General features: G+C 49.4%; 1 protein-coding gene across 6 annotated transcripts; it reads left to right on the plus strand.

Moving 5' to 3' along the window:
• Nucleotides 1-996: 996 nt before the first annotated feature.
• On the plus strand, nt 997-20,948 carry ABCC10 (ATP binding cassette subfamily C member 10). Of its 6 annotated transcripts, XM_081295284.1 has the most exons (22): nt 1,002-1,152; nt 1,283-1,471; nt 4,414-5,635; nt 5,753-5,980; nt 6,684-6,840; nt 7,042-7,151; nt 9,503-9,582; nt 10,140-10,311; nt 12,158-12,256; nt 12,603-12,792; nt 13,789-13,866; nt 14,033-14,227; nt 14,662-14,815; nt 15,000-15,189; nt 16,769-17,112; nt 17,429-17,598; nt 18,192-18,352; nt 18,660-18,910; nt 19,865-20,010; nt 20,092-20,189; nt 20,353-20,465; nt 20,779-20,948. In XM_081295284.1, the coding sequence occupies exons 2-22, from the start codon at nt 1,305-1,307 to the stop codon at nt 20,939-20,941; spliced, it is 4,488 nt and encodes a 1,495-aa protein (XP_081151410.1). In that variant the 5' UTR covers nt 1,002-1,152; nt 1,283-1,304; the 3' UTR covers nt 20,942-20,948. The 6 variants fall into 6 exon arrangements, with proteins under 6 accessions (XP_081151413.1, XP_081151412.1, XP_081151409.1 ...); XM_081295283.1 differs by having other exon boundaries at nt 1,000-1,152; nt 19,865-20,189; XM_081295285.1 differs by lacking the exon at nt 18,192-18,352 and having other exon boundaries at nt 1,001-1,152; nt 18,660-18,804.
• The last annotated feature ends 286 nt before the right edge of the window (nt 20,949-21,234 follow it).

Genomic DNA, 21,234 nt, shown 5'->3' on the forward strand with positions numbered 1-21,234 from the left:
AAAAGTATTCTGCCCACGTATAACTAAAAAACAAGACAAACAAACAAACAAAAAGCTGCAGGGGCAGATCAGCAAGGGTAGGTTCAAAGCATGGAGTGGACCCCTGTTACAGGGCTACTTTTCTTCAGGTGCTGCACACACTTGTGTGAAATAGCTACCAATATACATACCTGGAAAATAAAACAATGATGCAGAAAAAACTTGCTTAGCATCACACTGTTAAAAATTGTTGTGGTCAGGATTTGAACCCAAGTCCATCTACCCAACTCTAAAGCTTGTATTCTAAACTATTTTTTGGAGTACTACTCTAGGCAAGGCACTTGCTGTAAGCACTTGCCCTAAGCACTCTATTAGACAACTCTCTCAACACTGCTTTCGTATGAGTCCTTTTTTTTTTTTTTTTTTGTACCAGGAATTCAATCCAGGGACGCTTAACCACTGAGCCACTTACCTAGCCCCTTTAAATTTTTTTTCCCCTCACTGGGTCTCCTTAAGTTGCTTGGAGCCTCGCTAAGTTGCTGAGGTTTGCTTATGAACTTGGAATCTTCCTGCCTCAGCCTATTCAGCCGCTGGGATTACAGGTGTGCACCAACCTGCGCGGCCATAGTCTTATATATGAAGCAGCGTTACCTCTTACTGTAGCAGGCACGTTTGGACCCTCAGCTCTGTAAGTTAGAAGCATTTAAGTGAAATGCTTGTGCCATCTAGTAAGCAGTGGGTGGATGGGAGCGAATATTCCAAGTGAGACGGTATAAAATGAACCTGCGCTAGGTAACAGACCAGCACACACGCAAGGCCCGTACAACTGTACGATGGCAGCGGAACACGTGTACAGAAACCGCACCAAGAGGAAAGCGGTGCGCAAGCGCGCGTAGAAGCCCTGCCAAGGGGGAGCTAACACGATCTGGTAAGTCTTCCCAACTCTAGGGGGCGCCCGCCGAGCCTGCCCGAGAAGCCTGATCAGCCACACGTTCTTTTCCATCCACCTGTACTTGAGGTATCGGAATCCGGCGGAAAGCAACTTCTTTAGGTTTGAGGTTCCGGATCACTTGGAGAAGACAGTCACAGGAGTGGGAAGAGTTGGGCTGAGTAGCGGACCTGACCAGAAATCAGCCAACTCTGGGAAGTGAAATTTCTTTTTTATCCTCTGAGGTACCGCGAGAGTGGGCGGGGTCTGGCCTGGGGCGGGAGTGAGGGGAGGGTCAGGATCGAGGGGCGGGGACAGGGCGGGGAAACTCGGTTGGGACGTGCCCTTGGACGAGCTCTCTTTCCTGGTTTTTAGCTCAGCATTTCGCTCTGGTGAAATGTCCGTGGAGCGGGTCCTGGCTCAGCTGTGCGGCACCAGCACTGCGCGGCCACTCCCGCTGTGGGAGGGGAACACCACGGGCCACTGCTTCACCCAGCTGGTGCTCAGCGTCCTTCCCCACACGCTTCTCGCGGTGCTCAGTGCCTGTCATCTGGGCACCCCGCGGTGAGTAGAGAGGGCTGCAAGATTTCTGTCCAGTGTGTGCGTACAGACTTAACCCGCAACCCACATCTCCCCTCAGTGTCACCAGAATTGCGAGATCTCTGGAGTAAGACAGAAGTAAAAGCTCAAGTGTTACCACTTAGCAGTGTGGCTATTCTTGGGCAAATTACCTACCTTCTCTTAGTCTCAGCATTGTCGAGAGGGTTAAATTAAATAATGCATTTAAACGTATAGTGCAGTACTTAGTATATATTAAAGGCCCAATGCATGGGGGAAATTCCTGTTGTAGATTTTAAGACACCCAAATACAACTGACATGAATTAGGTGAACAGTGTTCTAAGAAAGATGACGTGTGTGTGTGTGTGTGTGTGTGTGTGTGTGTGTGTGTGTGTGTGTTCTTAATTGCAATCCTGGGGATCAAACTAGGGCTTCATACATGCTAGGCAGGAACTCTACCACTGAGCTACATTCTCAGCCCAAGAAGAATGACTTGTGTTTAAGTTTCTACTACTTCCATCCATGCAACCTCAGTATTACTAGGCTAAGAAGAGCATATTTAGACTCAGCTGCAGAGGAGACCTTAAGGCTTCCCAGGTTTAGAACTGAAAGGTGTGGGTGCTAGACTCACTTTGATTTTGTGTTTTGTTCTTGGATCACTACAGACAGCCAAAGGTAGTCTCTCTCTGGCTGCTGAAAAAGCAGGAGTACAGTCTGATCTCAGCCTTTGGGAGTTCCTACTCTGATAGAGAGAAAAGTGTCTCTATCCAAGAGGTATTAGGAAACTGATGAATCCCTGCCTTGGTAGGAAAAGCAGCAGACCTGCTTGGTTGGGGAGGAATTCTGATTTGTCTCTTACATGAAACAAGACAAAAAGCTAGAGCAGATTAGTCAGCACAGGCTTCCACTGCTTGTTCAGAGAAGGCACTATTAAAAATTGGCACAGTCTTGACCTGGCACAGTGGTGCATAGTTGTAAATCCCAATTACTTGGACAGGATTACTTGAGCCCAGGAGTTCAAAACCATCCTGTGCAACACATTGAGTTCTCATCTCAAAACAAAAAATTGGGGGCCTGGTGGCACACTCCTGCAATCCCAGTGGCTCAGAAGGCTGATGCAGGAGAATCACAAGTTCAAAGCCAGTCTCAGCAACTTGTCGAGACCCTGTCTCAAAATAAAACACAAAAAGGGCTGGGGATGTGGCTCAGTGGCTAGGCACCCCTGGGTTCAATTCCCAGTACCCAAAACAAGCAAACAAAAATTGGCATGGTCCTTTGGGAACTCACAGTCTAATGAGAAGGTAGAAAAACCATCTTGTACTCAATTGAGATTGTGGCTGTCACTCACCTATATGTGCTTTGCTGATAAGGATTAGAGAGATCTGGAATCTCAGGAAAGGAGATGGGAGAGCTTTGGGTGTTGCTCCTCATTGCTCTTTGTACCTAAGAGGAAAGTGAGATAGGGAGGGAAAGAGACCTGCCCAAGAGGAAAGTGAGATAGGGAGGGAAAGAGACCTGCCCAAGGATAGGCGACTAGTTAAAATGATCTTGGGCTCTGCATTCTTTTTCTTCCCCCATACTTTAGAGGCTGATTTTGATTCCAATCTAAAACCCCTCCATCTAACTTCATTTGGGGGACATTTAAGAAAACCCAAAGTATTTTAGTTTCCAGCTAAACATTTTCAGTAATCTAGCTCTGCTAACAAAGGGCATGGCATACTTAGTCCTCTTTTTATATGACCTTCAAGGCATTCTGATATTATGTCTGCAGGTTTGTTTTCCTTTATTGATTCTTTCTTTTTTTGGTACTGAGGATTGAACACAGGAGTGCCTAACCCCTGAGCCACATTCCCAGCCCTTTTTTATATATATTATTTAGAGCAGGGTCTTGCTGAGTTGCTAAGTGCCTACGTTGCTGAACTTGTGATCCTCCCATTTCTCCCAGGGCCCCTGGCCCTACTCTGTCTTCTCATTTTGCAGCCTCCTGAACCACTGGGATTATAGGTGTGCACTGTCATGCCCGGCTCTTTATTGATTATTAATGTGGACTCTTTGATTATTCAAATTAAAAAAAAAATTCTATGCCCAGAAGATAGAGACAAAACTTTTCCATGTTTCTTCAGCTAAATGAATCACAAATTAATCCACACCCCTTTTTACCATTAGTAGAAAGACAAATAATATAATATTCTGAGGCTTTATAAAATTTAGGCTCTTCTATTAGAATATAGAAGCTGTTTGTAAGAAAATTTTGTATTTATCTCATAATGTTTTAGGTGAGTTTAAGGATAATCTTAGGTTGATACTTTTTTTGGGGGGAGGGTACTGGGGATTGAACTCAGGGGCACTTGACCACTGAGATACATCCCCAGCCCTTTTTTGTATTTAGAGACAGGGTCTTGGGCTGGGGCTGTAGCTCAGCGGCAGAGCACTTGCCTGGCATGTGTGAGCCACTGGGTTCGATCCTCAGCACCACATAAAAATAAACAAATAAAATAGGGACAGGGTCTCACTGAGTTGCTTAGTGCCTCACCATTGCTGAGGCTGGCTTTGAGATCCTCCTGCTTCAGCCTCCTGAGCCACTGGGATTACAGGCGTGTGCCACCACGCCTAGCAGGTTGACACTTATAAAAATAAATATTGTATCTGGTACTGTTATTTGTGTGGAAGTTTGCATTTTTTTTTCTAATTATAGCCTTCATGGTAAGTACATCCTTAACTCAAAATTGTTAATACCTGTGGTGAAAGAATGAATTCTGAAATGGTATGGATCAATTTGGGAAGGCTTCCTGGGAGACAAGGCCCTGGGTTCCAAGGTGAAGTCAGAGGGGGATGTAAGGATACTATGTGCAAGGCAAGAGAGGGAGTTGATTCCCTGTAGGTGAGGGGCATGTCTGGGCCCTGAGCCATGACATGCCTTCTTTTCTCTCTTCCCCTTTGTTCCCAGGAATCCAAATTACAACTTACCCTGCAATCCTGGATGGTACCTCCGAATTGCAACTTCTTTCCTACTCTCCATCTTCCCACTGTTTGATCTCCTTCCAGTTGCTTTGCCACCAGGAGCAGGCCCGGGGCCCCTAGGGCTGGAGGTTCTGGCAGGGTGTGTGGCAGCTATGGCCTGGCTCAGCCACAGCCTGGCTCTGTGGACATTAGCTCATTCCCCTCATGGCCTCACCCGGGGGCCCTTGACCTTAGCTCTGGCAGCCTTCCTGCCAGCTCCAGCCCTAGTGCTGACCTTGCTCTGGCATTGCCAGAAGGGCACATTGCTGCCCCCATTTCTCCCAGGTCCCCTGGCCCGCCTCTGTCTTCTCATTTTGCAGCTGGCAGCAATCTTGGCCTATGGACTGGGCTGGGCAGCCCCGAGGGGGCCACAAGAACCCTGGACTCAAGAGCCCTTCCTGTCTTCTGAGGATCAGGAACCCGAGGTGTCTGAAGATGGGGAGAGTTGGCTGTCACGCTTTTCCTATGCCTGGCTGGCACCCTTGCTGGCCCGTGGGGCCCAGGGAGAGCTCCGGCAGCCCCAAGACGCTTGCCATCTCCCTCGCAGGCTGCATCCAGCCTACCTGGCCCGGGCCTTTCAGGCACACTGGCAAGAGGGTGCCCGGCTGTGGAGGGCCCTATATGGAGCCTTTGGGCGGCGTTACCTGGCACTTGGCCTGCTCAAGCTGGTGGGAACCATGGTGGGATTCTCAGGGCCTCTGTTGCTCTCCCTGCTGGTGGGCTTCCTGGAGGAAGGGCAAGAGCCACTAAGCCATGGCTTGCTCTATGCCCTTGGGCTAGCTAGTGGGGCGGTATTGGGTGCTGTGCTACAGAATCAATATGGGTATGAGGTACGCAAGGTGACACTGCAGGCACGGGGGGCTGTGCTGAACATCCTATACCGCAAGACTTTACAGCTGGGGCCCAGTCGTCCTCCTGCTGGGGAGGCCCTCAACCTACTAGGCACTGACTCTGAGCGGCTGCTAAACTTTGCCAGCAGCTTCCATGAGGCCTGGGGCCTGCCCCTGCAGCTGGCCATCACTCTCTATCTGCTGTACAACCAGGTGGGCCTGGCCTTTGTGGGTGGTCTGGTCTTGGCCCTGCTGCTGGTACCTGTCAACAAAGTGATTGCTACCCGCATCATGGCCAGCAACCAGGAGATGCTACAGCATAAGGATGCACGGGTTAAGGTGAGGAGCTGCCAGGATCACTCAGCCATCTGTTGACCCCACCCAACATCCAAACAGAGGAGCAGACACATGAGCAGTGTCTTCACTTCACACTGCTCTCTTATCCCCTGTCTCTAGCTTGTGACAGAACTGCTAAGTGGCATTCGAGTCATCAAGTTCTTTGGGTGGGAGAAGGCACTGGGGGCCCGAGTTGAGGCCTACCGGGCTCAAGAGTTGGGAAGACTCCGAGTCATCAAATACCTGGACGCAGCCTGTGTATACCTGTGGGCCGCCTTGCCGGTTGTCATCGCCATCATCATCTTCATTACCTATGTCCTTATGGGGCACCAGCTCACTGCTACCAAGGTGAGGGCTGAGAAGGGAGAGGATAGCTCTAGGAAGGCACAGGGGAAGGCAGTGGCGAGGAGACTGCGGTAGAGTGGAGATGTTGTTCAGGCCCTCAGTGCTGGCTCTGAAAGAAAGAAGGAAGATCCCTGGTTGCCTCATCCCTTCCCAGCCAAGGGGACACTGTGATTTTTTTTTTTTTTTTTTGAGACCTTGGAGATATAAGCCTTCCCTCTGTGGAGGAACTCCTTTTCTTCCTCTACTCTTCCTTCTACTGCAACTTCCTGTCAGATCCAGGCTTACAGTTAGATCCCTTTATCCTCAGCCTAATGACCTTGGGGAAAAAAAAAATCCATAATCCATTGTTGGATCTGGTCAGGGCCAGGTGTTATTACCGAGTGAGCTGGGCCTGGGCATCTGTAAAGATACAGCCTGGAGGGCTAGGGTGGAGCTCAGTGATGGAACATGTGCTTAAGAGTGTATGAGGTCCTGGGTTCCATCCCCTGCACCACTCCCCCCCCAAAAAAAAAAAGAGAAAAAAACCAACAAAAATGCAACCTGGATCCCTAGAGGAGTTTATAACCCAAGGACTCCCCAGTCAACCCCTTAGCTCTCCTACTCTGTTCTTTCTTCTATAGACCTGTCCACAGGGCCTTCAGAAAAGCAGGCTCTCAGGTAGTTCCCAGGCTTTGGGTGATACCTTCTCCCCTTTCACCCCACTCAGGTGTTCACTGCCCTGGCATTGGTGCGCATGCTCATTTTTCCCCTCAACAACTTCCCTTGGGTCATCAATGGTCTCCTGGAGGCCAAAGTGTCCTTGGTGCGGATCCAGCGTTTCCTTGACCTTCCAAATCACAATCCCCAGGCATACTACAGCTCAGGTATTGGGAAGCAGCAGGATGTAACCACCTGGGCACTGTACATAGATGCTGTGGGGGGTGGGTAGAGCGGAGCCAGACTGAGATTGAATTACTTTTGGCAGGTAGATGGGGGCAGATGACATGCCCCCTATATACCCTTCCCATCCAGGCAGGTTGATGGTAGACTAGGATCCTAAGATAAGTGGTTTCTTGTCTTTTCAGATCCCCCTACAGAGCCATCTACAGTGTTAGAGTTGCATGAAGCCTTGTTTTCCTGGGACCCAGCTGGAACTAGCCAGGAGACCTTCATTAGTCACCTTGAAGTGAAAAAGGTTTGTTGGACAAGTATCCTGGGAGAGTCCCCAGATTATGAGGGACATAGGGACTCGGTGACAAATAAACAAGGGCTGAGCCAATCATAGCTGGATGTCCTTTCAGCTCTAATGGTTGAGGAAAGGAATGGAGGGGTTTGATGAGCAGGTTCCAGCCTAAGGGATGACACCTCATCTATTTTGCTTTTGTTTTTATTCTAGCAGTATTTAAAGATTGGACCCAGGATGCTCTACCACTGAGCTATATCTGCAGCCCTTCTTATTTTTTATTTTGAGACAGGATTCTCACTAAGTTGCTGAGGCTGGCCTTAAACTTCTTATCCTCCTGCCTCTGCCTCCTGAGTCCCTGAGAATTTAGGCATGTGCCACTGTACAGAGCAACACCTCATCTCTGGATTTCACTTCCCCACACACAGTTTTCCAGAGTAATTATACCTCTCCATGGTCTTTAGGCAGCTCACATCCTCCCAGTCCAGACCAATGGGTACTTTTGCTTCCCTTTGTCCCTCACTGGCTGCAGAGTTCAGAATGGACCCCATGATTTATTCAGCATCTCCCCAGGCTGGGGACCTGGGGGAAAGGCCCAGCAATCCCTTCAATGAAAGATTTTACAAAGGGGATAGATGAGCCTCTACCGAGTCTAGTGAAAAGTAGTTAAGCCTTATGATTTGGGCATTCTGCATAGTCAAAGTTAAGAGCTTACAACAGGAAAATTTCTGGTAGAAAGGTGGCTCCTGTTCATCCCAGTCCTGAGTTTTTCACTTTCTCCTGACCTCTGTCCAACCCCTTGCCTCATAGCTCAACCCAGAGTTCTCCAGTGATGGCTGAATTGCCTACACCACATTTGGCTCACATTTCTGGCTTGGGTTGTATGTTTTGTTTTCCCTCTTAGTTCAGGCAAGACAAGGCTGGAATTTTTCAAAGGAATTTTACTACTGTGTTAAGACTTTTTTTTTTAATATGTAAGTCATAGAAACCTACTGGAGCTAGCTTAAGTAAACAAGAATTTGTAATAAGGATATAGAGATGAATTGCAGAATCCAAAGGCAAGAATGCAACCAGATCTTAGAAACAGTTCAGGACCAGGCCTCAACTTGCAGAGTTTTCTCTCTTCTGTCTGCTGCTGTGTGTGTTTGCCTTATTGTCTCTGTGGACCCACTCTCCACTGGGCAAGAGGTGTGACTGCAGAGAGCCCTCCCATTTACAGGTTGCATCCAGCAAGAGGGAGAAGCTGTCTCTGGGACCAGATCCCACAATCCCAGGAAAGGTCACAGATGAGTCTAGTGCTCATTTGCAGATGGGTCAACTCTGGCTGGCATTATAGGGCATCACAGACAAGTGGAGCTTCTGAAGCAGGGCATGGTGGCATACCCCTGTAATCTCAGCAGCTCAGGAGGCCAAAGCAGGAAGATCCCAAGTTCAAAACCAACCTCAGAAACTTAGAAAAGCCCTAAGGAACTTAGCGAGACACTGTCTCAAAATAAGAAATAGGGCTGGGGATGTGGCTCAAGCGGTAACATGCTCGCCTGGCATGCGTGTGGCCTGGGTTCGATCCTCAGCACCACATACAAACAAAAATGTTGTGTCCACCGAAAACTAAAAAATAAATATTAAAAATTCTCTCTCTCTCTACCTCTCTCTCTTTTTAAAATAAATAAATAAATAAAACCAAAATAAGAAATAAAAAGGGCCGGGGATGTGGCTCTTGATAAGCACCCCTGGTTTCAATCCCCAGTACCAAAAATATAAAAAGGAGCTTCTAAGACCCTGGCCCATTTCTAAAGGATCTTTTTCTTTTTTTTTCTTTTTTTTTTTTTTTTTTTTGAGCAGGAAGATAGCTTTTTGAATGTATGTTACAATTAAGAAATGAAGAGAGAACAAAATATAAACTCAAATCACAGAAAAGGACACCTTTTGCCCATGGTTTTTTGAAATCTGGTGAAAGGTTTAGCAGCCCAGCATGGATCCAAAGCCTCTCGAGTCTTTCCCTTACCCATTCTGGGATGCCTGCCTTGGAGTATACCCTGGAATTCTTAAGATAGTTTCCTCTCATTCTCTCTGGTAAACTGCTTTCCCCCTCAGAGGACCTTCACTCAGCCTGTGGAACAGAATAACTCTGAGTGGAGCATGTAAACCTGCTTCTCTAGATAAGACAGGGAGGCAGGCCCTGAGTGCACTTCTCCTGTGAAGTGGAAAATTCTTTTCCCTGCACACTACCTAGGACCTAGAGAGAAGCCTCAAAAAAGTGGGAGAATTAACAGCCTAGGGCCTCAAGAGGGAGACCACTACCACTACCCCTCTGTCCTCCCTCTGCAAACAGCAGGTACTGACTGTGATTGATTTCTTTGCAGGGTATGCTGGTGGGCATCGTGGGGAAGGTAGGCTGTGGAAAGACCTCGTTGCTGGCTGCCATTGCTGGGGAATTGCACAGGTAATAGACCTCCCGTGTCTGCTGTCCTCTGCTTTCCTTTAGTAAATACCTACTGAGCCCCTGCTGAGTATCAGACATCTTTTGGGGGGCCAGGGGTACCAAAAGGACAAGATATGACCCCTTTCCTGAAAGAAGTTTTAGTCTGGAAAAGGGAAGGCATTTGAATTGTCAAGAATTCAACTGTGTCATCATTCATACATCAGAGTGCCATAAAAAGATAGAAAAACTATCCAATGTCACCTGTTCTTTCAGATAATGTGGTTCTCAGGTGAGAGTGAGTACAGTGTGGTGCCCCACTCTTTTCTGAGCTCCAGAGCACATAGACGTGGTAGCTGCTTGCCTATAGCCAAAGAGCAGTTTCTTTCTTCCCAGTCCAGAATGGGCCGACAGCCTCATTAGGACCCCTCAACCTCAGAGGGCATCAACTCAGTCTTGTAACACTAAGGGTAACCTTGTGTAAAGGCAGCTGTCTGAGGAAGTTTCTGGGAGGCAGAGGCTGGGCAGGGTGAGACCCAGTGGGGAGCTAGTCCCCATGTTGCTGACCTGACTCTCTGTAGGCTGCATGGGCAGGTGGCAGTGTGGGGGCTATCCAAGGGCTTTGGCCTGGCCACCCAGGAACCCTGGATCCAGTTTGCCACCATCAGAGACAACATCCTCTTTGGGAAGACTCTTGACACCCAGCTGTACGGGGAGGTGCTAGAGGCCTGTGCCCTCAACGAGGACCTCAGCGTGAGTACCTGTCCTTGAAACTCTTGCTGCCTGCTTCCTCCTGTGTCTCTGACACTTAAACTAGAAATTTGCTTCTTTGGAAAGAGTTTGTTTCTACTCAGGCATCATTTAACCACCCCAGACTGGTTCTCTCAGAGGGTCCAGCTGCTTGGTTCCTGCTTCCCCTTGGGCCTACAGGGGTGATGGTAGGTGGGTGTTAACAAAGCACCTTCCCCTCAGATCCCTGAAGGGGCCAGGCAAGGGTTCCCTATGAGGCTCTGCTCTGCACCGGTCTGGCTACTGGTTCCAATTCAGGAGGCCTTCCCCACTTCCACTAAAAGGTTTAAAGAGTCAAGGTCTCATTTGGAAACCTAGGGAAGCCTGCCAAGCCCCTTAAATTCAACACCCTCCCCCACATCCCTCCAGTTCAGAGTACCAAGTTTATTATTATTATTATTTTTTTAATATTTATTTTTTAGTTATCAGCGGACACAACATCTTTGTTTTGTATGTGGTGCTGGGGATCGAACCCGGGCCGCACGCATGCCAGGCGAGCGCGCTACCGCTTGAGCCACATCCCCAGCCTATTATTATTTTTTTAATATTTATTTTTTAGTTTTAGGTGGACACAATATCTTTATTTTATTTTTTTTTATTTTATTTTTTTAAGAGAGGGGAGAGAGAGAGAGAGAGAGAGAATTTTTAATATTTATTTTTTAGTTCTCGGCGGACACAACATCTTTGTTGGTATGTGGTGCTGAGGATTGAACCCGGGCCGCACGCATGCCAGGCGAGTGCGCTACCACTTGAGCCACATCCCCAGCCCTCTTTATTTTATTTTTATATGGTGTTGAGGATTGAACCCAGCACCCCACGCATGCCAGGCGAGCGCGCTACCTCTTGAGCCACATCCCCAGCCCAGAGTACCAAGTTTATCAGGAAAGAGATTCCAGATTTCTCCCATGACCTCTCCACCCAACCGCCATGTCTACCCCAGGATTCATTACCACTTTCCCAGATAAATGTAGAACTTCCCTGGAGAAAGGAGAAAAGAGAAGAAAGCAGTCAGGTTTAGAACAGCATGACTTTGGAGAATCATGACATTGACCATGGTGTATCCTGTGTTCATTTTTCATTTGATTCTACATTAAGAATTTCCCAGTGTCTCTTGGGTCCTGAGTGCTGTTCTAGGGACTGGGAAAAGAGACAAATAACAATCCTTTCTGTCAAAAGACTCAACATCTATGAATCACAGGTGCTTCCTCTGGTTATGGAGACCTCATAGCTTAGCAGACCACTCCTGAGGCCACAAGAAAGCTCAGGGTATATTTCTTCTCTGAAAACCTATGAAAGTTTTCACATCAGATTGACCCATCATCATCCTTGACTGTTAAAAAGGCAAGATTAAAAGGGAAAAAAAAGGATAATGTTGAGCACCATGACATACCTATAATTCCAGCTGCTTAGGAGACCGAGGCAGGAAGATCACGAATTCAAAGCCAGATTGGGCAACTTGGTGAGGACCCCCATCTTTAAAAAATTAATTAATTAAAAATTAAAAAGGTAGGGTAGTAAGCATGACGCAGTGGTTAAGAATCTGGGTTTGTGTCCTTCCCCTGTGGGGTTCAAATGAGATAATGTTTATAAAGTGTTAAGCACATAATAGGTGTTCATTAAATGCTAGTATTGTTGGAGATATGGCTTGTCACTACTGATTGACTCATCCCAAGTATAAATCCAATCTGAAGCTCCCTAGTTGTCTTGATGCTTGTCATCTCTTTCCTACAAAGGAGCCTACAAAGGGACAGGAAACAGGGTAGAAGGGATTTGAGGAGCTGGTTGACCACTGGTGTATCTGTTTCATTAGATCCTGCCTGCAGGAGACCAGACAGAGGTTGGGGAGAAGGGTGTGACCCTCAGTGGGGGACAGCGTGCCCGGATTGCTCTTGCTCGTGCTGTATACCAGGTAAATTCAAGGACAGGGTGTCAAGGGCCGGGAGGTGGAAGCAATCCAGAGCCTTGGGAGCTTGACTGAATGAGGGGATAGGAATATTTTCATTGACATCGACACCTACATTCCTCCCCTACCCCATGCTCATGAGGTGTGTTAGCCATGCCATCCTCCTTTTGCAACTTTGAGGCAGAGATTGGCCCTGGATCTCTGGTGTTGTTTGATTTAAGAGAAGTCCACACTCAGGTCTCACTTCCTTCCCTACAACTCTGAGGATAGACCCCAGAGTTGCTGTCAACTGTCTTCTCTGGCTGCTGTGAGACCAGGCCTTCAAGAGCCTCTGGACCTGGCCTCTTTCTAGGAGAAAGCACTCTATCTTCTTGATGACCCCCTGGCTGCTGTGGATGCGGATGTGGCCAACCACCTGCTACACAAGTGCATCCTGGGAGTGCTGAGTCACACTACACGGCTGCTGTGCACCCACCGCACTGAATACCTGGAGAGGGCTGACCTGGTGCTGCTTATGGAGGCTGGGCATCTTGTCCAGGCTGGTAATGTGGGGCAGGAGCCAGTCAGGTGAGGGAGGTGTGTGATGAAGGAAGAGAGACAGGTGGATTTTCAAGTACAGACCATGCCGCCCGCCCCTTCCATGTGTGGCCTGAGTCCGGGTCTCACCTCCTCCTGCCTTCACAGAACAGGAGGGAAGAGGCATGTACTGGTGAAATGCCAGCAGATGTGGGACTCAGGGACTTTCTGACTGAGTGCTGTTAGGAACTTTGAGACCTAGAATCTCAAGACAGTCTGATGTTTTCAAGAGAGGAGAAAGCATTTGGGTTTAGAACAGCATTTTTGTAAAGAAAACAAACAAAAAAATGGAAGGATTATATATCCAGAGGGCTATGACCATCTGCAAGTTCACTGGGAGAGTAACAGGAAGAAATGAGGCTCAACTGGAATATCAGGAACTGAGTGTCAGGAATTGAAAAGCTCTGCAACAAAGAGCTGAACCTGATCAGGGTGCTCATGCATGACTGATTCTTCTCCTTTGTCCATCTGCTGGTTGGACTCTGGGTGCAGAGGGATGGACTTGCTGAGTCCTGCTCAGAGTGTAGGGAGCAGCATTCCACTAGGATGGGTTAGAGAGGACCAAAGAAAGAAGTGGAGATGGGCACGGTGTCGAATGCCTGTAATCCCAACAACTTGGGAGACTTGGGCAGGAGGATCACAAGTTTGAGGCCAACCTGGGCTATTTATGAGGTCCTATCTCAAAATTTAAAAAGGAGCTGGGGATATAGCTCAGTTGGTAGAGTGCCAGCCTCGCATGCATAAGGCCCTGGGTTCAATCACGGCATCACACATACACACACACACACACACACACACAAAAAAAAAAAAAAATTAAAAAGGGGTTGGGAAGGTAGAGTGCCCCTGGGTTCAACTCCCAGTACAGCAGAAAAAAAAAAAAAAAAAGGTGGGATTGTACACAGTTAGAAAGGCGTAGTATAGACACTTAACAGTGTACTCTAATCTCCCTTTGTACCTTCCAGGGCCTCCCTCTGAGATTCTCCCATTGGTACAAGCTGTCCCCAAAGCCTTGGCTGAAAATGGACAAGAGCCTGACTCAGGTGCGACCCAGAGGTGGGAGGAAGGGGCTTCCTTTTCACAGTTACACTGTAGAGATTTTTTTTCAAAACCTGCCTTCTCCTCTGAGACACGAATAGTTTGAAAATGGTAGTTTTTAGCTATCATTCTGTAAGCTTAATTCCTCCATGATCTCCCTGATTCTCCTAGCCAAGGCCCTGTCAGTACAGGACCCAGAGAAAACAAAGGAAGGGCTAAAGGTGGAGCAGAACGAATCTGGCCGCCTCCTGCAGGAGGAAAGCAAGAAGGAGGGTGCCGTGGCCTTGCATGTGTACTGCACATACTGGAGGGCCGTGGGCCAGGGCCTGGCGCTTGCCATCCTCTTCTCTCTTCTCCTAATGCAAGGTGAGACTGAATCCTGGAATCCCTAACCACCCCTCCCTCATCCCACAGCCATATTGTCCAGGTGCCTCTCACCACCATCTCCTTGTGCTAATCATCACAAAGCCCAGAGACTCACTAAATATAGGCAACAGTTGAGACAAAAGGCACCTCCCCCAATTCTGACAAAGTCAGAGCGCTGCACTCCATGGGGGCCTTCTGACATGCCCCTCACAGGAGCCCTGTTCTGCAAATTTGAATTCATGCTATTCTCAGAGCTGAAGGGTGATGGTCTGGGAAAGAAGCTCACATAGGGAGGATGCAGAATAGTGGCAAGGAGGGGAGGCCCCAGGGTTGCAGAGGGTAGGAACCAGAGTCAAAGTCAGAGGAAGAAGAAGATATTTGAATAGAACAGAAGAAGAGGAGTCTCACAACTTCATCTTCCCACCCCCATCCAGCCACAAGCAATGCTGCTGACTGGTGGCTGTCCCACTGGATCTCTCAGCTGAGGGCAGCCAGGAATAGCTCAGAGGAGATGCTGGCCTCCACCAGCCCAGGGTCCCCCAGGCTTTTCTCAGCACAGCTACTCCTCTTCTCCCCCGGAAGCCTCTAGTGAGTACCTGGGGCTGGGAATAGACCTGTTACTCTCAGTGGCCTCCAGGGAGAAAGTGAGGTTGAGGGCTGGGTGTTTCAGGGGCTTTGTCTCCTGGAGGGTGGAGACAAGTGGCCTGGGGAGGGGAGGGACCCCTTGAGTGGCCCTACTTTGGGTTACCATAATCCCCTCCCCATTACCCAGCACCCCAGTGTTCCCATTGCCCAAAGCTGCCCCCAATGGCTCCTCAGACGTCCGTTTCTACCTCACCGTATATGCGACTATTGCTGGTGTCAACTCTCTATGCACCCTTCTCCGGGCAGTGCTTTTTGCAGCAGGTACCCTCCAAGCAGCCACAACCCTGCATCACCGCCTGCTGCATCGAGTCCTCAAGGTAAGGGGATGAGAGGGTGTGGGGGAGTGCATGGGCTCTGTTCAGGGAGTATCATACATCCCTAGTCCTCAGAAGTAAAGAGCCCCTCATAGGTGGGTACAGCACAGTGGCAACCTTTGAGACTTGGGGAGACCACAGAGCAGAGTAGCTTCTGGATTCCAATCCAGTGACTTAAACCTATAGTTTCTCATTTGCAAAGTGGGGCAAATAAGAGAATCTTCCTCAAGGTTACTTCAGTTTTGAAGTACGAAGCGTTGACCTTTTAGTTTGTGCAAGGCCCCTTTTCTGTCTCATTTGTTTATCCCCTTGTATCTCCATACCCTATTTCTACTTCTCCTCCTTTCCCTGATAAACAACCATTTCCATTGTGTTCAATATATATCTTTTTGTGTCTATTTTGCAAAATGCCTATATTATATGTGTGCCTATTTTTAAGTTATGTAAATAATACTGCGTTAGAGTTCACATTCTATTTCTTAAAAATTTTTCGGGGGGATAGGAATTGGGGATTGAACTCAGGGGTACTTGACTACTGAACCACATCCCCAGCCCTATTTTGAATTTTACTTAGATATAGGGTCTCACTGAGTTGCTTTGCTTAGCACCTTGCTATCGCTGAGGCTGGCTTTGGACTTGCAATCCTCCTGCCTCCACTTCCAGAGCTGCTGGGATTATAGGCATGTGCCACCGCACCCAGCTCTTTCTTACGATTTTTATTTAGGGCTGTTTCTAAGATCCATCCCTGTTGCTAAGTATATATCTATTCTACTGCTTACTTGTATTGGATTACACTAATTAGCTTATGGAAAGTGCTTAGGATATTGCCTGGCAGAAATAAGTGCTCATTTAGCAGTTATTATTAAAGTTGCTGTTATGACGGTCTTTTCTTATCATTATTAGGACCTTACAATATCCCCATTTCATAGATGAGGAAACTGGGAGTTGACCTGGCCAAGGCTAGTTCTTTTTTTTTTAACAAACATGAAAATTTATTTGGGATGAAAAAAGCATAGCAAATTACAAATGTTTAAAAATGGATAAATACCATGAATATCACAAAATTTAGAAAAATAACACTTAACTTTTAGTAACTAAGAGTTGATCCTTTGAGAGATAAATGTGTCCCTTGCATGGGGTCTCGTGTCTTCTAAGTGGCAGAGCTGGAGTTTGAGTTGCAGCCTGACTCCAGAGCCTGAGGTCTTAACTGTGACTTTGAGTGATAATACTTACCACTCTGTCCAGTCATGGGCAATCAAGATGTTCCTCCTGACATCTAACTGTATCCCATTCACTGGCCCAAAGCCCCTATCTTCTGGATAAATATTAGCTCCCTACTCTTGAAAGGGTAGTAGATATGTCCGGCTTAGAGTAGGAGGAATGGCCAACATGGCCTCATAAGGTTGCCACTGGCCAGAGGAATTAGGGAGTGTTTCCTATCCTGGGACAGTCTTCCTCCAAACTCCACCTGTATCTCCTTTGTCCCCAGGCTCCTTTTGTATTTAACACCCCACCTCTCCCAGGGCTGCCTACCAACTCTTTTTCTCCAGACCCTGCTCTTCCCCAACCCCATCTCTTCCAGGCACCAGTGACTTTCTTTGACTCCACACCCAATGGCCGGATCCTAAACCGATTCTCCTCTGATGTGGCCTGTGCAGATGACAGCTTGCCCTTCCTTCTCAACATCCTACTGGCCAATGCAGCTGGCCTGCTGGGCCTCCTGGCCGTGCTGGGCTTTGGCCTGCCCTGGTTGCTGCTGCTGCTGCCACCTTTGGGCATCATGTACTACCGTGTGCAGTACTGCTACAGGGCCTCGGCACGAGAGCTTCGGCGCCTGGGCAGCCTCACCCTGTCTCCACTGTATACCCACCTGGCTGACACCTTAGCCGGCCTCCCCGTGCTCCGAGCAGCTGGGGCCACCTACAGGTGTGTGATGGCTGCATTTCCTAACCACAGCTCAGGGGGCAAGGTGTGCTGTGGGGAGGAGTGACTAGACCCCTGATAAGAGAGGCATGTGGGGTAGGGCGATCCAGACCTTCTGGGAGAGAGGGTACGAAGGTAAAGGAGGAAAACAGCAGAAAGAGGCAGAGCAGGTCCCCTTCAAAAGAACACATGGGCCTCTCTGCCTCCGTAGGTGAGGCCTATGGTGTATAAATGGCTCAGAAGAAGGTGAACTGTAAAGGAGCCTGGGTGGGTCAGCATAGCAGTGGAGTGGCCTCACTTCCCTCCTGGTCTCCCCCAGGTTTGAGGAGAAAAACCAGCAACTCCTAGAGCTAAACCAGAGATGCCAGTTTTCTTCTTGTGCCACAACACAGTGGCTGGACATTCGGCTACAGCTCATGGGGGCGGCAGTGGTCAGTGCCATTGCAGGCATCGCCCTGGTACAGCACCAGCAAGGCCTTGCTAACCCAGGTACCACCCAACCCTTCATCCTTACCCCGGGAGCAAGTCACTCCAGCACCCTGCACTATTCCCCCCACCAAATCCCCCTCCCATTTGGGGTTCCCTGTGAGGTGGTCTCATCATTATCACTGTCACTTGAGAGTTGAGGGAACTGTCTCCAGGAGTGACTTGCTCTGGTGGTGTAGGATCTGTACTAGAATGAGTCTTCTGATCTGAATCCCTTCCCTGTACCCATCCCTAAGTCATATCATCCTGCCCCCTTCCACCTGTTACCCCTCAGGGCTTCTCTCTCTCTCTCTCTCTCTCTCTCTCTTTTTTTCTCCTGTGATGCTGGGGATTGAACCCAGGTCCTTGTGCACACAAGGCACGCACTCTACCAGCTGAGCTCTATCCCCAGTCCCGTTATGTCTTCTCTACACCACTCTGCTCCTGTGCATATAGCCTCCTATGCTTCTGACTAGGTCTTATCATCTGCCTGCTTCTCTACCAACTTCCTTTAACCACCCATAATCCATAGCTGGGATTCTCCTGTTCTGCCCCCCACTTCCCACACATGTCCCAGTGTCCAGGCCTCCCCCAGCAGCTGGTGCTCTTCTCCCCAGGGCTGGTGGGCCTGTCGCTGTCTTATGCCCTGTCCCTGACAGGCCTGCTCTCAGGCCTGGTGAGCAGCTTCACACAGACAGAAACCATGCTAGTGAGCGTCGAGCGCTTGGAGGAGTACTCCTGTGAACTGCCTCAGGAGCCTCAGAGCCGGCCACTGCAGGTAGGCTGATACCCCACCACCCCAGGCCAGAGTCCAGATCCCTGCAGGGTCTCCTGAAGGCCTCAGCCTTCCCTAGGCTTCTTTGCTTTTGCTCAGCTCCCTTGCTTCTCTGCATGATCTCCATGTACTTTGTCCCTCATCCCTGCATTCAGCCTCCCGTCTTTCCCCATTCCCCCATCTTTCTTCTCAGACCACCCATTTCTTATTATTCTCCCCTCTGTATACCTTCCAACCCCCTCCTCACTGTCACTCTTCATCTCACCCATTTCCCTCCATCTCCTATTCATGAGCCCCCTCCCTTGTGCAGGGCATCAGCTGGCTGACCCAGGGAAGTGTGGAGTTCCAGGATGTGGTGTTGGTGTACCGGCCAGGGCTGCCAAATGCCCTGGATGGGGTGACCTTCCATGTGCAACCTGGAGAGAAGTTGGGCATTGTAGGCCGAACGGGCTCTGGCAAGTCTTCCCTGTTTTTGGTGCTGTTCCGGCTGCTGGAGCCCAATATGGGGAGAGTGCTGCTGGATGGCGTGGACACCAGCCAGCTAGAGCTGGCTGAGCTCAGGTCTGGGGGGAAGGAGGTTGGTAAAAAGGGAAGAGGGTGGAGAGGCCTGGAGTTGGATCTTGAGCCAAAACTCAGAAGACAGAAGAGGCAGGGCCAGGGTCATGGCACCTAGAGGAGGACATAGCTAGGTTTCTATACTCTCAGGACAGCCAGGGTCAATTGGGATAAGGTGGAGAAGATGAGCAAGTGAAGCCAGCAAGCTCCTCCTCAGGTGCAGAGTTGGCCAGCAGCCTTGGGGTCTTCCTCACCCTGACCCAGGCTACATTTCCAGCTCCATCTTTCTTGTCTCCACTTTAGACACTAGTCACTACCTTCTATATCAGAGCTTCCCAGGGGATCCTGATATCCCTCGACTCTCCAGCTCAGTAGACAGTTCTTGGGATAACTGGACACCATCCATGCCACAATTGGCCTCCTCTGTTCCACAGAGCCCTCAGCCCCGGCCCTAGGTTAACCTAGTATTTTCTTTCAGTTCCATCATGTGGAAAAGGTAGGCAAGCTGTATGCTAAGGCTGTACACATGGCCCTGGCCCTGCCTCTTCTGTCTTCTGAATTTTGGCTCAAGATCCAACTCCAGGCCTCTCCACCCAGAAGGGCCCCTCCCCATTTAGCTACTGTGGTCATTCCCTGCATAGCTACTGCTGTCCCTGGAGTCTGTGCCACACAATTTAGTCCTTGTTTTTTCTTATTGTTTTGTACCTCGGTGAAATGTAGGCTGCTTAAGGCCCGAGTCCAGGCCTTTGGTTTCTGTGGTGTTACTCATAATGCCAGCACAGTTCTATGTGCATAGCTAACTGATTGGCCAGTTAGTGGAGATGGGGTGGAAAGCCGAGTGGGTGGTGTGCAGGTCTCATCTCCAGGCTTTCCTGGAAGAACAAGCCCCATAGTTAAAACCTGTGCTGCTGGCAGAAGTGGCCACATCTCCAGCCTGGATCTCTTGTCCTTGTCCCCCAGGTCACAGCTAGCTATCATCCCCCAGGAGCCCTTTTTGTTCAGTGGGACTGTTCGGGAAAACCTGGATCCCCAGGGCCTATATGAGGACAGGGCCTTGTGGCAGGCCCTAGAACAGTGCCATCTGAGTGAGGTGATCATCTCCATGGGTGAGTGCTGGGTCCTGACCCTGGCAGCAGGGAAGGAGCAGGGAGAGGTTTGGCCCACAATGAAAATACTCCATCTTACAGGTGGTCTGCATGGCGAGCTGGGCGAGGGGGGCCGGAGCTTGTCCCTGGGACAGAGGCAGCTGCTATGTCTGGCCAGGGCTCTCCTCACAGATGCCAAGGTAAGGTGAGAGGATCAGAAAGGAGACAGGGGATGTGTCAGGGTGAAGAAGGGGTTGGAGAGAAGTTGCAAGGCAGAGCTGGCTGCGGCCGCTATAGGTGTGCACTGGATTATAGCTCCCTATGCCTCCCTTCCTCCCTCCCTTTCCTCAACATACATTTCAGGTTCTGTGCATTGATGAGGCCACAGCAAGCGTGGACCAGAAGACAGACCAGCTGCTCCAGCAGACCATCTGCAAACGCTTTGCCAACAAAACAGTGCTGACCATTGCTCACAGGTGTGCAAGTATCCAGAATAAGACTAATCAAGGGCCATGGTGACATGGACCCACAGCCTGCCCTCAGTATTATCAGGAACCCAAGGATCTGGGCACATAGATCTTGGCTCCTCTTTTTCCACACACTATTCTGGGCCCTTAGTAGCACATTATTTGAGGGACCTTTGCAGTCCCTCCTCAGCATGGAGCCAGGGACTAATGCCTGTGGGGACAGACCTCTGAAGTCCTGAGGGGTAGGGACAGACAGCTCATCAGTTTTTTCCTTTAGGGCATTGTCCTCTGCTCTCTACACTGACCACCTTCTCCCACACAGGCTCAACACAATCCTGAACTCTGACCGGGTGCTGGTGCTACAAGCAGGGAGGGTCATGGAGCTGGACTCCCCCTCTGCCCTGCGTAACCAGCCCCACTCACTGTTCCAACAGCTGCTGCAGAGTAGCCAGCAGGGAGGCCCCTCCTCTCTTGGAGGACCCTGAGCCCCACACTGCACCCTCCAGAGTTCTCTCCTCCAGGTGACCCGGAAGGGCTTGCTGCTTCTCCTCTGTGGCTCTACCTCCCTCACTTCCCCAGAGGAGAAATGGCAACCTGGGTTCCTCGTTGGTCCCTCCCTGAGGGCAGAGTGCTGAGGCTTCCCCAGAATCAGGCCTCTGCTCTGGCCCTCTTGCACCTGTGACTTGAGGTGGGTTTTCTGGCATAGGAGCCCACGTGCATTTTCATAGTTTTATTTGATAAAATTCCTGTCTTACATTCTGTATATTAAAAAAATAAT

This window comes from Spermophilus citellus (assembly GCF_964194105.1).
Source record: "Spermophilus citellus genome assembly, chromosome: 5".
NCBI classification, from domain to species: domain Eukaryota; kingdom Metazoa; phylum Chordata; class Mammalia; order Rodentia; family Sciuridae; genus Spermophilus; species Spermophilus citellus.